The sequence below is a fragment of the Zosterops lateralis genome (assembly GCF_965231275.1).
Source record: "Zosterops lateralis genome assembly, chromosome: 3".
NCBI classification, from domain to species: Eukaryota; Metazoa; Chordata; class Aves; order Passeriformes; family Zosteropidae; genus Zosterops; species Zosterops lateralis.
Genome location: NC_139764.1, coordinates 46,497,419 through 46,512,330, shown reverse-complemented (window position 1 = coordinate 46,512,330; position 14,912 = coordinate 46,497,419). Strand labels below are relative to the sequence as shown.

Below are 14,912 nucleotides of genomic sequence, written 5' to 3'. Positions count from 1 at the left end.
TTGTCTTCTGTATGGAACCAGTAACGTTAGTAATTCCCTTCAATGCCCAAACTAGGGAATTGTAGGTGCAATGGAAATCCTGAGCCCAACAAGGGTGGGAGAAGAAAGGGAAGACGAGGAAACAGTTTAGCTCAGGGAAAGAGCTAGCAGTGTGGTTAGGGTGAGCAATTCTGATGCCACCATTCATGCACATCATCCAATTTCCTGACCATGCTCACAGCCCTGCCTGTGTTGTCCTGACTCTCTGGCTCCCTGCCTCACCTGTGCTGTCCCCACATCTCTGTGTTCACTCACTGCTCTGCTCCACTTGCATGTCTGTTTGGGTTGCATTGGCCAAGTCAGCACATCAACACATCTCACTAAAGAGCTCCTCTGAGCCTGCTGAAAGACTTCGAGGCAGTGAGCCCAGCTGGGATGGAGAAGGGATGTGGCTAAAATACTATAAAAAAATCCCTTTGCTATCTATTTCAAGTTATAGCACCTTCTTAATAATGCTAATGGTGCTGTAATATTAAACTCTTCTCAAGAGTTCAAAGCATCCCAGTCCCACCAGTGCATGGGATATGGACCCTACAGCAGTCTTGTGTATCCACGAGTGAGTGCAGAGGTCTGTCATGCTTGGTGAAGTACAGACCTTGTTCTTCCCTAGCAACATTTTTTAAGTTGGAGAGAAGTCATGTTCTGTTCAGTTTTTGTGATTAGTTCAAATGTTTGCTTATGAATTGTGCCAGCTCTTGTGGGAACTGTGCTAAAATATTATCAAAACTTCTCAGAATAAAGTGGCAAGTGTTGGATACCCAGCAAGATTATCTCCTTTACAGACTGTTTTATGGCATTAATTCTTATGGTACCTCAGTTCACCACATTAGTAGGCTTGTCATCCATGTTCTCTGAAGGAGAGGTTTCTGTATTTTAGAAGAGGTGGAGGGAGCTGCTGTGATGTGCCCAGGACTGCAAAGAGCACCTTCTTTCCCCTTCTTATGCTGAGGAGCTGTTGCAGGGGTGACGCAAGACTTTTCAGTGAAATATCTGTGTATAGTTTCCCTAGCCCCTTGCAAGGGAGTCTCTGGCTTTCTGCCTTTTTGGGAAAGGCTGAGTATAGAGAAAGGAAGAAGATTTTTTTCTTTCTTTCTTTCTTAAAATGAACTTGGCAACTCCGTAAATCTCCCTTGGGAAAGCAGCCCATCTCCTGGAAGATTGCTCTCAGTGCTTCCAGCTTCTTCTACAAGAGTCTTGACAACCAAAAAGCAAAGAACATCAAGGGCTTTCTGAGCCTGTTAAGATTTATGGGTTCATTTGCAACTTGGCAGCTAGAGCTGGCCAAAAATGCATCTCAGCAGAGATACCAAATAGCAACAGCCTCTTACCCTCTGTCCAAGAGCTGCCGCCTTCTTTCTGCTCACAGCCCTTTCCCCTGCTCCAGGGCCTGACAAAGGCAAATAGAAATCCCTGCTTTGGAAAGTGCAAAACGCCCTGCAGCAGGAGCTCCTGAGCCCCATGTGCTTGTGCTGTGGTGGAAAAGGGAAGCAGTCCCTGCTTTCTGTGGGCTCCTGGCCAGCAGCAGAGCTCCTCTCAGTGACACAGCGCTGCTGCTGAGCTGCCCTTCCAACAAAATCCCCATGAGAAAAAACCCTCTGGTGAGCACAAGAGCCAAGGGAAATCAAATTCTGTTTAGCACCAAAGTCTGATTTATTTTCTCAGACACTTTCTCAGCAGAGTGTACATTCTATGTATTTTACAAAAAGATTTCTCAGTAAATATGACAGAAATGAAAAGGAAAAAAAATTTAAACATTGACAGGGTTTTGAACAGCCACCGAATTCCTGTGCATCCTCAAAGGAAAAGGAGGAAAGTTTATGTATGTCTCCAGCAAGCTGAGGGCACCATATAAAGGCAGTGTGCCAATTTTCCTATGGATTTTTCAATGCTTTGTGTATTTGAAATATGTAACATGCATGCCAGACATGAAAATTAATGTTGACATGTACAGTTACATCCTGCTCCATTGCTGTGTGTGTTTTCTGAGTGCTGCCATTTGGGACTTGCTCTGTTTGAGTGGGGGGAAGGTTTTTTCCCACTTGGCCTCACACTTTGTCTCCAGTACTTTTCAAGGCATATCATAGAGAATTTTTTTCATTGTTTTGTTTTCAGACAACTTCTAACTCTTATGCAGTATGTAGTGGATACATTTAAAAGCCATTCCAGCAATCCAGAGGACATATGGAAAAAACTGTCGTGTTCTGTGAATGTAAGTCATACCTCCAAAATCCAAATTGATGTTTCTTGGAGCCAACCACAGAGGCATAAGAAATTAAACAGATACAGTATACTTATTTTCTGGAGATTCTCCAAACACCGTAACAACAAACAAAGAAAAAGCAGGTGGTGGCTTCCCCTATCATTGCTTTCAGGAAATGCATCATGTGATAATGTGACTAAGGGTAAATTACTGCTACCTTTGTGAAAGCAACAGAATTCCAACTTCTCATCAAGGACCATGTTTAATTCCTGCCTGGAACTAACAACACTGCACATCAGAGAAATGAGATACTGCAGGGTCAGAGAGCTTGAAAATCCCACCTGAATGCTGAAGCATCAGGTCTAAGAGGACTGGGGGAAAAAAGCAAACAAAACCAAAAACTAAACAATATTTAAAAAAAAAAAAAAAAAAAAAAACCACCAAAGTAAAACCCAGAAAATATTATTGAGAACAAAGTGTTATACATGAACATTTTATAATATGTTAAAGCATTTTTAAAACATGTCATACGACATACTTAAACTTTGGTATAATGCCAAAAACCTTCAGACTCAACCTTATTATTTGAAGCATTTGGTGGGATAATGCAGAGATTAGCAGCTTTACAGCTTACTGAAAATCAAACATGTCCTAAGAGAACATAGTTTACTGTATCATTGCATTATGAGGGCCACATTTGGTAATTAAGGGTTAAGTCAATAATAGATTTCTTGATCAATACAGAAGAGACTTTCAAGTTTTGTGGATTTGTTGTTGGGTCTGGGGGTTTTTTTTGTTTGTTTGTTTTTTCTCTTTAGCATCATTGGGGCTTCTGGATTTTTTAAATTACCAACTCTGAACTCTGAGTCCACACCTGGACTTACACTGAAGATGACTTCCCTGATTTGATTTATGTTGTGTGTGTCCTTTTTCTGAGAAATGTACCTGTGTCTTCCTTCAGGTGCTCTGGTGGACCTCATCCCCTTGCTGGCGGTTCTGTGTGCTCTCAGCATTCTTCAGAAGCCCGAGATGTGGCTTTGAAAGCTCACTGACAGCGGGTTGGGCTTGAATCAGGTAACGACAGGGACCCAAAGCTGCCTTCTAACAGAGAGGACAGCCCTGTGCAAGGGGAACAGGCCAGATCATCCTCTCTGCTGGCTGAGCAAGGCGGGACAGGCAGCCTGACTGGGAGCACAGTTCTTTTATAGAAGTTGAACCATAGGTTGGGACTAAAAACATGTCTAGTGTTTTGGGGCATTAATGAAAATTTGCACCATCCTGAATCCAGCCACCAGTGAGCTTCAAATGCTGACAGCCCAGTAACCCTGAGCCCTCCTGTTCTCTTTGAGGGGAGGTGGAATGCAATCCCACTGCTGTGCCTTTGCCTTGACTTGATGTTTATACTTGTATTCCTGGAGCAGCTGTAATCCTTGTCATAATACCCTCTAAAAACACTTTGTTAAGCCTAAGAATAGCATCTTCTTCTCCAAGGACTTGTGCTTATTGGGAATGGTTTGCTCTGGAGGTTTCACAAGTTCCTTCATCTTTGAATCATTAAAATCCAGCAGGCAGTATCATAGAATTGTTTGATTTGGAAGCGACCTAAAAGATCATCCAGTTCTAACACTCCTGCTGCCGTGGGCAGGGACAGCTTTCACTAGATCAGATTGCTCAGAGCCCCACTGAACCTGGGCCTAAACACTTCCAGGGATAGGGCATCCACAACTTCTCTGAGCAACCTGTTCTAGTTCACCACTCACACAAGTAAGAATTTCATCCCAAAATCCAATCTAAACCTACCCGCTCTCATTTTGAAGCCATTCTCCTTTGTCCTATCACGAGAATTCCTGATTAAGTGTCCCTTTCCGGCTTCCTTGTAGGCTCCCTTCAGATACTGGAAGGTTTCTATGAGGTCTCCATGCAGCCTTCTCTTCTCCAAGCTGAGCAGCCCCAACTTCCATAGCCTGTCTTCATAGGGGAGGTGCTCCAGTCCCCTTATCCTGGATAGTGGGGTACAAAGGCATGACCTGGCCCATGACACTGTAAGGATAAGGGGAGCACAGCTCCCTGTGTGTGTTTATTTGCCTGGCAGAGGGTGGCCTTGCAGCTGGGATGGGCCAGTAGTCCCTGTAAGAGGCACTGGGGTAGGCATGGCTGGAATCCAGCTGGAAGGGCTGCCCTGGGGGCTGGCTGGGGAAACAGGGGCGCTGCTGCAGCTGGGGCTCGCTGTACAGGGGAAGCCTGCCAGGGGACAGAGCTGTGGACTGCAACACAGCAGGCTGCTGGGTCTCCAGGGCCTGTTTGTGCTGAGCACCACGAGGGATGGAGTGGCTCCTGTGGCCTGTTCCGTGCCCATGGCGCTCCTGGGCCCAGCTGTGCTCCGGGCACGTCCCGCCCTGCACAGCTGGGAGCGCTCCCGGCTGGAAAGGGCACCGGGGTGAGCCCGGGTGGTCCAGGCTCTGGGGGTGATGAAGTGAGAACAGTTTGTGCCTGAGGCCAGCGCAGGGGTGGGGGCTGTCCGTGGCCCCCCTGTCCTGAGAGGGGCACAAGGACCAGCCGCAGCCGCAGGTGTGGTCACCGATGGACACTGCTGACATCCTCTCCAGCAGCGCCTCCGGCTGTGGCAAGTGCTGGTCCAGCCCCCGGTCAGGGCCAGGACTGCTGGCCCAGGCACGGAAAGTCTGCTCAGAACAGCCACCCTGGGAGCTGCCCGGGCAGCAGGAGGGCCCAGAGCAGGCTCTGGCTGCCCGCAGAGTTTCTGTGCAGGCACGGCGGGCTGCAGGCTCTGCTCTGGCTGCTGAGCACCGACACCTCTGCTCCTCTTTCCCCTGCGCTAACGGGACCTTCGTTTTGGCCCTGAGCTCATCAGCAACCGAAAGCTGAGCTTGATGTTGTCTCTCTGGATGGTAAAATTTGCATTTATTGCCATAGGTGCATTTCTTGCCTGAAAGAATAAAAACAAACCAGTCAGGAAGTTGTCACTAGCACCAACATCAATTAATGCACACATCACTTCTCCCCAGCACTGCATGTGATGAGCACAGAGAAAAGGGGAAGTACTATTTTCAAACTCAGTACTGTTGACCCCAGATTTAAATATTGCTGATATTAATAGCAGGGTGAAGCAGCAGTGAAAGGAAGTCTCTGCTATTTTGGAAGTGTCTGATATTCATGTTTCAGTTCCTAAACTCGGTGGGTGGGAGGCCTGCTGCTACAAAAGGTTGCTTTTGAAATTTACCTCTGGGAAGGTTGCACATTGCTAGGGGGCTGTCGGGAGGGGAGAGAGGGAAAGTGTTTGGATGACCATTCCCAAGTGCTGCAGCAAAACCCACTCCACAAGGTGAGAAGTGTGTGAGGGCAGCCAGCACAGCCACAGTGCCCAGGGGTGCTGTGTGCAGGTGAGGATGGAGGGGCCAGAAACATCTGCTGCCTTTGCTGAGGCTGGAGCCACTTAAGCAGGAGGGGAAAGAAGCATCACACCTTTGAGCAACCCCTACTCGAGTTCCTACCACATGAAGCAGGACAGCACAAAGCACTGGCCCCTGGCTGAGGGAGAGCTTGGCTGGGAAGCAGGGGTAGTTCACAGCATGAGGAGAAACCCACCATAAGGGCAAGGCTGCCATTTTTTTTCAGGAAGCACTGGCTTTTTGCTGAGGAAGTTACTTAAGGTGGGTCCATGCCGGCCTAATGGATCATCCGGAGGCATAAACCTGGAAAAGTAAAAAAAGTCAGGGAAATAAGAGCATGCCTGTGCACAGTGGATGTCTCAGTGAAGTGCACTTCCCCTGGACACCTCAGCTATTAGGAAACTCAGGAGAGAGGAGAGGTTATGAATAGACTGAGGAGCACTCGGCTCAGCCCTGCAGGTGTGGTGCAAGTGCCTGAATGAAACCTTTCTCTCGACAGGGATGGTGAAGGGCCAGAGAGACCAGATTCTTGTCTCTTCTAGCAGGCTAGGATTGCAGAAACACAGGGAAAAGTCCTATTTTGTCATGTAGGGGCATTAAAAATACTGCCTGCCAGCCTCCTCTCATGGATTTAATTCTGCTTCTTACAGGAAATAGAAATTAAAAGATACCAACCCTTGGTTTAACATCACAAATTGGATTGGAAAGAAGCAAAGCCAATCACTAATGCTGCTGTTCCAGTAGAAAGGTTCATAGAAAAGTGACATGGGAGGTTTTAAGACCAAAGCTGAGAGAATAGGAAACTCATGAAAGAAGATAAGAAAAGCTGCAGTAACTTCCTTTCATAACAAGGCTCATGTGTTCTGCTCCTGTTGGGAGGTGTTCTGATGCCGGGGCTGACTTGGCCCATAATGTTTAAATTCTGTAACACCATCCATCTCTTACCTGTTACTGACAAAAGAGTACATGAGTAGTCGCTGCTCAATAAACCATTTCCACTCAGGGTTTTCATTTTGGAGATCCCGGTAGTGGTCGTTGGAAACAATGACTCCATCCTTCTCATATGCCACTTTCACTATGTAGCGATCATCATAGCAAACCACCCTCTTGCCTTTCACCTTCCGAGAGGGTGTGTAGACCAGGACAGATTGCTTTTCCAACTCCCCAAGAATGTGCTGATCTGGTGGGGGGATTGGCAGAAGTAGATGAGGGAAGCAAAAATAAAAGAGAAAGTAATTAATTAGTAATGAGCAGGTCTCAATCGTCTGCTAGAAAACTATAGGAATCTAAAGATATTTCAGCACTTTAGGAAACTCATGGTGCAGTTTTCAGATGCAATGATATCTGGTGGTTCTTTGGCAACTTGAAAATTAGGTCTGTTACAAAAACTTGTAAAATTTGAGACACCCTTTTTTGACTTTTAATTTTTATCTGTAAAAGGATGCCTTGAATTCTACACCAGAGTTTGATACTGAATCCTTGCAGTGCCCTTTTTACCCTGCTGATGCCAGTCGGGTCATACCCAGCCTTGATATAAGCTTTACCTGGAGATAAAATGTGTGTGATAAAATACATAAGTAAACTTCTTTTGCTGCTGTTGAGGACATTCTGAGCTCTTGCCATTCCCTCTCTGCAGGAAGGCAGATCCGCCTCATCTGCAGACACCAAGCTGCTGGCACAAACCTCACTGATCTATTTCCAGACAAACTGAGTCTCACTCCCCTCCACAGGTTTCTGCTGATGGATTTTCTTCTCCTGGAAGGGCAACCCAGGAACCAACTCTGTGTTGGGTAGCAGGCTGACAGAAAATAGTCGTGCAGTAATGAACATCACCGGCTCCTGGCACACCTCAAAGGCTCCGTAGAGTCACTGCAAGCTGGCAAACTCCTTCTTTAACTCAGCTTGGCAGCACCTTGTGTTTGTTAAGCAGAAGGTTTAAAGCAATGTAACAAAGCCTTGTAAGCAGTTTTAGCTGCCTGCCAGGAGCACTGAATGGGGCAATGAATTAATGACTCATTTAAGTGAGGGAAGCCTGATACACAACTTACGCTGTGCTTGTCTTTACAGGGAAAAAAAAAAAAAAAAAAAAAAAAAAAAAAAAAAAAAAAAAAAAAAAAAAAAACCACCTGTACTGGGTTCTTCACACCCCCTCTGTCTCCAAACTGAACCTAATGGTTGCCAAATGGATGGTGACCCACCTGCAATGGGGCTGTCTTGTCGAGGGGGTTCCTTTCTCCAGAGTGGGACAAAAACCTTGATGTAAGTGTGTCCCCTCTCTCGAAACCAATCCACTGCCAGCTGGATCCCCCAGCAGGAGAACACCTCCTTGTTTCCATGACTATAAAGAAAGAGAGAAGATGATGAGGCAAAGCTTCTATGAGGTTTATAGTTCTCTTTAACTAAGCCAGTAATGAAAAGGCAAAATAAACAGCTTTTGTGTCATTCACCAGTTTCCAAGAAAACAACCTGGCAGGGTGTCCTGGTGGGACAGATCCAAACACCCCCTCCAGCAGAGCCAAAGATTTATCTGAAACAGTTTGGATACTTAAAAACAGAGGTATCCTATTCCCCATTTCTGTGACCCAAGCCTATTCTGTCCAGCTGTATCTGGATTAACTTAAGTTTTAAAATACCAGCAAGATCTTAGGCCTTGACAAACCTTTCACATGCCTTGTCTGAAAAATTTTGAGAGTTTTGTCCTGCACAAGCAGAAACCCATGAGGCTACCCTTTGAAAAACAAAATGTGGGATTTTTTCTTCTGTGGGAACAGAGCCATTAGAGATTTTAATAGCTGAAGAAGCTGCAGGTGTGATCACAGGGCACTCCACTGGTGATCTTTTTTGGAAACATGAGATAAAATATGGGGGGAGAAAAACTGTGAGAGGTAGGATAGGAAATACAGAGAACCAAAAAAAGGGACAAGACATCAGTGGAGATGGCCACAGGCACCTCAGGCCCTCTTTTATCTTGCTGTAGTAGATGGATATTTTCTTCATTGCACAGAGAGGTAGGAAAGCCCAAAGACAAGTGTTGGTTTTGGCTGGGATTCCTCCCTTCACTCACAAGATGGCATAATTTGCTTAGTCTCCAGTGGCTCTAGATGTGCTTGGCCACTTTTCTCTCTAACCAGAGGAAATATGGTCTCATCTCATCCCATAGGACAGCTAACAGAAGGAGGAAGCCTTCTTTTGCCCTGTCACAGCCTGCAGGGATAGGCTTGGCCCTGCTGAGTGGACAGGGAAGTTAACAGAGAAAGCAGATGGATAGCCAGTGCATCCTGGACTTCTGGCTCTGTATTGCTTGGATAAACAGAGGCCAACCCACTTCTGTCTTTGGACATTCCATCCACAGGGACATGCCAGGTTCCCCATCTGTAAGAGTGCTTTCATAGTGCCAGGAAATGTAATTGGCCAGCATGGGTTGATGTGACATTTCCCAGAAACAGAAAGACTAAGGAGGAAAGGAATCTATTCAATACAAGTCAACTATCAATTTCCCTAAAACAGAAGCCAAATTGAAAACCAACAAAGAAATTATACAAGCTGGGAACATTTTTGGAGTTACTTGCAAGTCAAAGCAGTACAACTGTGATATTTTTAGAAGTCACAGACACCTGACTTTATTTCCCCTCTCCTTAGATTAGTTGGGTAGTCTATCTGTTCATCAGATTTTCCCTGGAAATATCTCAGGTTTAGAAATCCTAGGTGCCCATTTGAAAAGAGGAGCAATTTAATGGTGAGCTCAAAGGGAGAGACACTGCCACAAAGAGCAGGCAGAGATTGCCTTATAAAAGTTCAGAATGCAGAGTAATTGCATGTGATGTGCATATTCATGAGCATCAAGACAGCAGGATTTTAAAAGTTGTGCATCAGTCAAAGAACAGGAATAAGCAATTGTTCATACATCAAATCCATCAATGCACCTCTCACCTGAAGGAGAAAGCACTTCCAGCCATCAGTTTTAAGATTCAAAAGCATCAGAGGAAGAGAGATGCCTTTCAGGAAGCAGAGCTTACCTCATTGCAACATTGCTGCCATCAATCACGATGGGTCTCAAGGAATCGGAGGAATCACTTCCATCTTCTCCAAGCCACTTCAGCCCCGGGCTGGTGCTACACGATCCACGGGCAACCAGCTTGGGCTGGGAAGGCTGAGCCTGGCTCTCCAGAGCCTGAGGTTTGCTCCCCATCCGAATCAGCTCTTTCAGCACATCATCCTCCAGGGCCTCCTGGCCCAGGTTCTCCAGCACTTTGCAGATGTCCTGCTTACCATAGCCCAGCTTGCAGAAAAAATCCATCTTGCTCTGGTGCGCTTCCACCCCTGCTGCAGAAACTTTTCTGGAGTGTGGTGGTGCTGCTTTGCTAGAAATTGAACTGGCCAGTGCCATTTTAGCAGGCACTTATGTTCCTTTAAACCTGATGATCCTGTCTTCCCAGATGTGTCCCACAGGCATCAGCTTTAGGGAGGGAAAGATTAGCAACAACAAAACACAAGCATTAAGGAAGGACATGCAATCGTCTCTGTTCCTTGCCTAGTGCACAGCAGAAACCAGCAGATTAGCTGTCTTCTCTCTGAGGAGGCTGTCTAGTCTTCTCTCAGCATTAAAGCATTTTCCTGGTCTGCTCTTAATTATAAAAGCACCAGAGTGTCCCGTGCAATGTTCGTCACTCTCCAAAGATTATGTCAGACAGGTGTCACCTTTCTTGGTGAGCTGTGCCAAGCTGCCTGCACACAGAGGGGCTGCATGCGTGAGCTGGTTCTTCAGAATTATCTCACAGGAAATGACACAAAGGGGATTTTCAATCTGCTGTGTGGTTTGTCAGCCTGAGATAAATATCTGTCAAATTTTACTGGATGGGCTTAGATGCCATAGCAACTTAAAAAGAATAGCAAATTTCATTCAGTGATTTAAGGAAGCAGACTGTTTGCAAAGTATCTGGAAACTGATTTTTTTTAATAGTTTTATCTTTCCTACTATGTGTCGGTCTGTGCGTATACAGACATAAATTCTGAAATTCGGTCACTCATCAGTTCTAATGATGCCTGACTACTCTTTTCCTGTTACTTGCTATTTCTGTGAGGGCTTCTATTTTCAGAGAAGCAGCTTGTTTTTCTGAAAGCCATCAGGACAGTGTTTTGAAGCAGGTGATTCAGAAAGCAGTTTCAATTTCACTTATGTTTATTGTCAAGGTAATTCAGAAATGAGTGTGCAAAAGTGGGAAAAAGCTACTTCATATTCTCCAGAACTGCACCATGTACATTTCTGGTCTACCCAATGAATGGAGGTGATGAGCAGCAGTCAGGGATACCCAGATCTGCCTAAGCCCAACAAGCATGACACAGGAGAACACACACAGTGACACTCATCCATCAAGCCAAATAACCTTCAGTCATGTAGGCTTGCTTCCACTAAAGCATCTCTTGCTCCATCACTGCAATTATTGGTGCTACCTGGTTAAAAGCTATGGCCGGTTCTTCTGCCCACAGGAGGGGTGTAAGGGTGGCTCCCTTCCCTTTGCTGATTGTGGTCAGATGCAGAATTCACTGACCAAACAACCACCTCCGTGCTGAGCCCAGAGCCGGGACCACATCCCACCCACCAGCTCCCCTTCCCAGCCCTCCAGCCACTCCCTGCCCAGCAGTGGCCACCCCAGGAGTCAGAAGCTGAAACCATGTAGAAGAAGGCATGGAGATACTGGAAACAAGCAGCTGGGAGTGAAGCTCCTCCCCAAGGCATAAAAGCCCTCTTAGGCTGTGGGGAAGAAATCCACTTTGGGGTCAGTTAATTTAAAACTGATTAATTCAGCATGATAATTAGTTATGACCTCACTTTGTGAAACTTTGACCTTTACTTTTCCATGTAGCTTTTTAAAATTTCAGGTATTCTGTGGGGGAAATCTGGAACTCAGTTAAAAATTACAAATAGCATCAATAAAATAAAGCATACCTTAAATATGTCATAACTGTAAGTTACCATGTGTATTTTTCCATCTAAACTAAAGCATTGCTTGTTTTAATCAGTGACTGTTTTCCTCACAGTGTACTCTGTAGCAATTTTTACATCTCTAATCCTTGTTTTTAATTCATTGACTAAAGGTGAAAATGTATTTGTCTGCTTTTTCATTATTGAAATGTTTTCTTATCTTTGAAACAGCTACTGTCTGAGCTGAAATACATTGATGTAACAAATTAAACCAGAAGCAGTCATGTCTGGGCTATTATCACAGTAAGACCTGCTTTCAGGTATGCAATCGCTGGCTCCAAAAGTGTACTACTTGCATTTTTTTTTATGCCTAGAATTTAAAAAATAAATTATTTTTAATTAAAAACTTTTCTTAGTATCTGTCTTCAGGTTGAAAAGAAAATATTTACCTATATTTTAACAGCCATTACTATTGTTTTCAAACCTGTACTTCTGTCTATTCTGATGCTTTTTCTTTTTTTTTTTTTTCCCCTTTTTTTTTTTTTTGCACCCTTTTCTTTTACTATCATAACCATTTCTCACATTAGCATCACATTGTGTTGCATGGACATTTGTCCTGGATTTCATCTGAAATTAGGTTCGATTCAATCCTTCAGAATTTTACCAGAGATCTTTCCAGCTGCAGAGGGGGCAGAGGGCACATCCACCTTGCAGCCTCCAGCTCACATGAGCAGGTGCTGGATGAAAGTTGTTCACCACAACACTTACCTAGCTCCATCCCAGGCAGCACCAAGCCCGTGGTCCATGTCTGCACCCTTTGCTTCTTTTTGCAAGGCTTGGTCCTTCTGTGCAGTGAATCCCTTTGGCTTGGTAGGCATGGGAAACACTGAGCCCTGGATGGCTGCCTGGGGTTGAGGTGATGCAATATCAGCCATCACCAGCAACATGGTAATTCTGCGGATTTAATCACTGGATTTCTGCTGCAGTGTGGCCATACATTAAAAATGGGTGATACAGTCACTGCAGGGTTTTCACCACAGAGAGAACAATTTGGAAAAACTGGGATGGAAACCTTGGTCACATAAAACACTGAGGTCACCCTTCTCAAGTGGGAATTAAAGGGCAATAAAATCCCTGGCTTGCACATTAGTACACGGTCAGGAGTGTGTCCAGGTCCAGCAGGTCAGCTGGCTGCTTATAACCAGCACAAAAAAATGACAAGAGGAGAAATTGTGTATCACAGAGTCCAGCTTTTGCTATCACGAATAGGTTGGGAAATTCCATTTATAAACTTTATGACCTTAATTTGCAAACTACTTAGATTTCCTCCTGCCACTTTCCTCCCTTCATCTCAGCTGATCTCACTGGCAGCTGGTTTTTGGGTTTTTTTCACACCGCTGGAAGCCAAAGTCTTCTCATTCATAGAACAATTTATCCATATATAATGGTGTGCCCATGCTGTGTTCTAGCTTAAAAAGCACTCTTTCTGTGGTGGTGTGACTCCTCTTACAGATACACACACACAGAAGAAATGGCTCAGTCAGGTTTCCAAAATTCTATTTCAACCTTAACATTTTAGAATGTTAATATTTCAATGAGTACTTTCGACCAAAAAAATCAAAAGATCTCTTATGGTTTTCTGCCTTTGGTATATTTTAACAGATTTTTAAGATTAGAAAATTATAATTGAGAGCACTTTTCCAAAGAGGTGGTAACTACTACATCTTGAATGACTTTAATTTTTCCTTGTCCTTCTGGACAAGTCAGAGCAGCACCTCCAGCAGCCTCAGGCCACAGAACCACAATAAGGACCAGTTTGACTCAGAGGGAGTAAGGGCTCCTCAAAGCCCCCCCAGAGGCCCCATTCTGTCCAAGCACAGGCAGAGGGGACACAGCACCAGACAGAGCTGGCAGTGGTCAAGGCAGAGCAGGTTTAGGTCTTTGAAGTTCATGTGTATGCCAAGCAGCACAAGGAGCACAGCTACTGCTCCCTGCCACTGTAGTGTTGCCCCTCACACCTCAGCCCTCTTCCTCCTTCACCCCTGAGAATAACTCTGCAAACCACCTAAGACTGACAGCCCACTGGAGCCCTGCCATGTGGTGTTTCCCCAAAAGTAGATGGGCTGCTCTACCTTCAGAAAAATAAGAATTTTTATTTTCACAAATTAGAGATGTACATAAACTCTTCATAGCAACACCAGTCATTTTTTTGTCTTGATGAGTAAGAAAAGATTTGCTTTTTTTCTTCCCCACATTCCCTGCTCTGTTTGCTAAAAATAATAAAGCCAAACCCCCCAGGGAGCAAGCTGTGCTCACAGGTACCCCCTCTTGCTCTGCACCTTACCTGGCAGCTGTTCTTTCTGTGGCCCAGCAGAGTTGTCCCACCATGCTCCAGCCAGAAGCTGGATTCAGAGAGTACCAGGCTCACAAGGAAGTCACCAGCTCGTATTTAGAGGCAAGGCTGATGTCAGCTGAGAGCAAATAAGTGCAGTGGGCAGAACTCTTTTTATAGGAAGGTGTTACTTCCTCATTTGGTTATAACCATAACTTTTTATAAACTTTCACTTCATTTTTCAGAAGGAAAAAAGAAATAAAAGAGGTTCCCAACACATCTCTGTTCTGAGTCAGAGGCAAAGATTAGTCAAACTTACTCCAGCAGGGATGCAGAACGTTGGGCAGTGAGAACATAGCATAAGAATTCTGGGTCAAGTGAAGTTTTCCACCAGGCTTGCTGTACCAAGTTAGCACAGCCTCATTCCCATGCATCTGGCAAATTCCTGACCTCTGGGGAAACGTAGGAAAAAATACTTTTAAAAAATCAACATTTTGCTTAGCACCCCATATTGCAAAGCCTCATTTAAACACTTCCATGTCTGAAGGAACCTGATCTGAGACACTGCAATGAAACATCAAAACCAAACAAGCCTACTGGTGCCTCAACTGAAAGGCTGCTTCAGAGATGCTCAGCCTGTCCACAGCAAAGTCTGACAGGCACTTCTTCATGGAAACCTGAGGTTTTCCTCTGTTTTTCCCTTACCTTTTTGTGAAGAAATACACCTCAAATCCAATTTTAGGCAGCAAGAAGGGTTGGAGACTCTGGGAGGGGTTAACCTCTGGGACCTTTTGGATGCTTTAGACAGCTCTTGCATGTGCAGTGCCCTCTGCCCCAAGGGACGACTGAAGGAGAGAACCTCTGCCACTGTCACAAGTCAACACACCAGAGCAGGGTTGACTTTTCCCAGTCAGAAATTCCCCTACCTGCATACTCTGTGGGAGTAAGCAGGGTGACCAAACCCTTTGTTGTGGTATCCTATTTAATCCAAAGAGTGTTTCCTGGTTGCTG

General features: G+C 45.1%; 1 protein-coding gene across 1 annotated transcript; it reads right to left on the bottom strand.

The window, feature by feature from the left end:
- Positions 1-1,702: 1,702 nt before the first annotated feature.
- Positions 1,703-14,029, bottom strand: ZC3H12D (zinc finger CCCH-type containing 12D). The gene is made up of 6 exons (XM_083857232.1): positions 13,914-14,029; positions 9,663-10,102; positions 7,845-7,984; positions 6,592-6,826; positions 5,843-5,949; positions 1,703-5,183 (listed from the first exon to the last, which is right to left on the bottom strand). The coding sequence occupies exons 2-6, from the start codon at positions 10,031-10,033 to the stop codon at positions 4,210-4,212; spliced, it is 1,827 nt and encodes a 608-aa protein (XP_083713358.1). The 5' UTR covers positions 10,034-10,102; positions 13,914-14,029; the 3' UTR covers positions 1,703-4,209.
- Between the last annotated feature and the right edge of the window lie 883 nt (positions 14,030-14,912).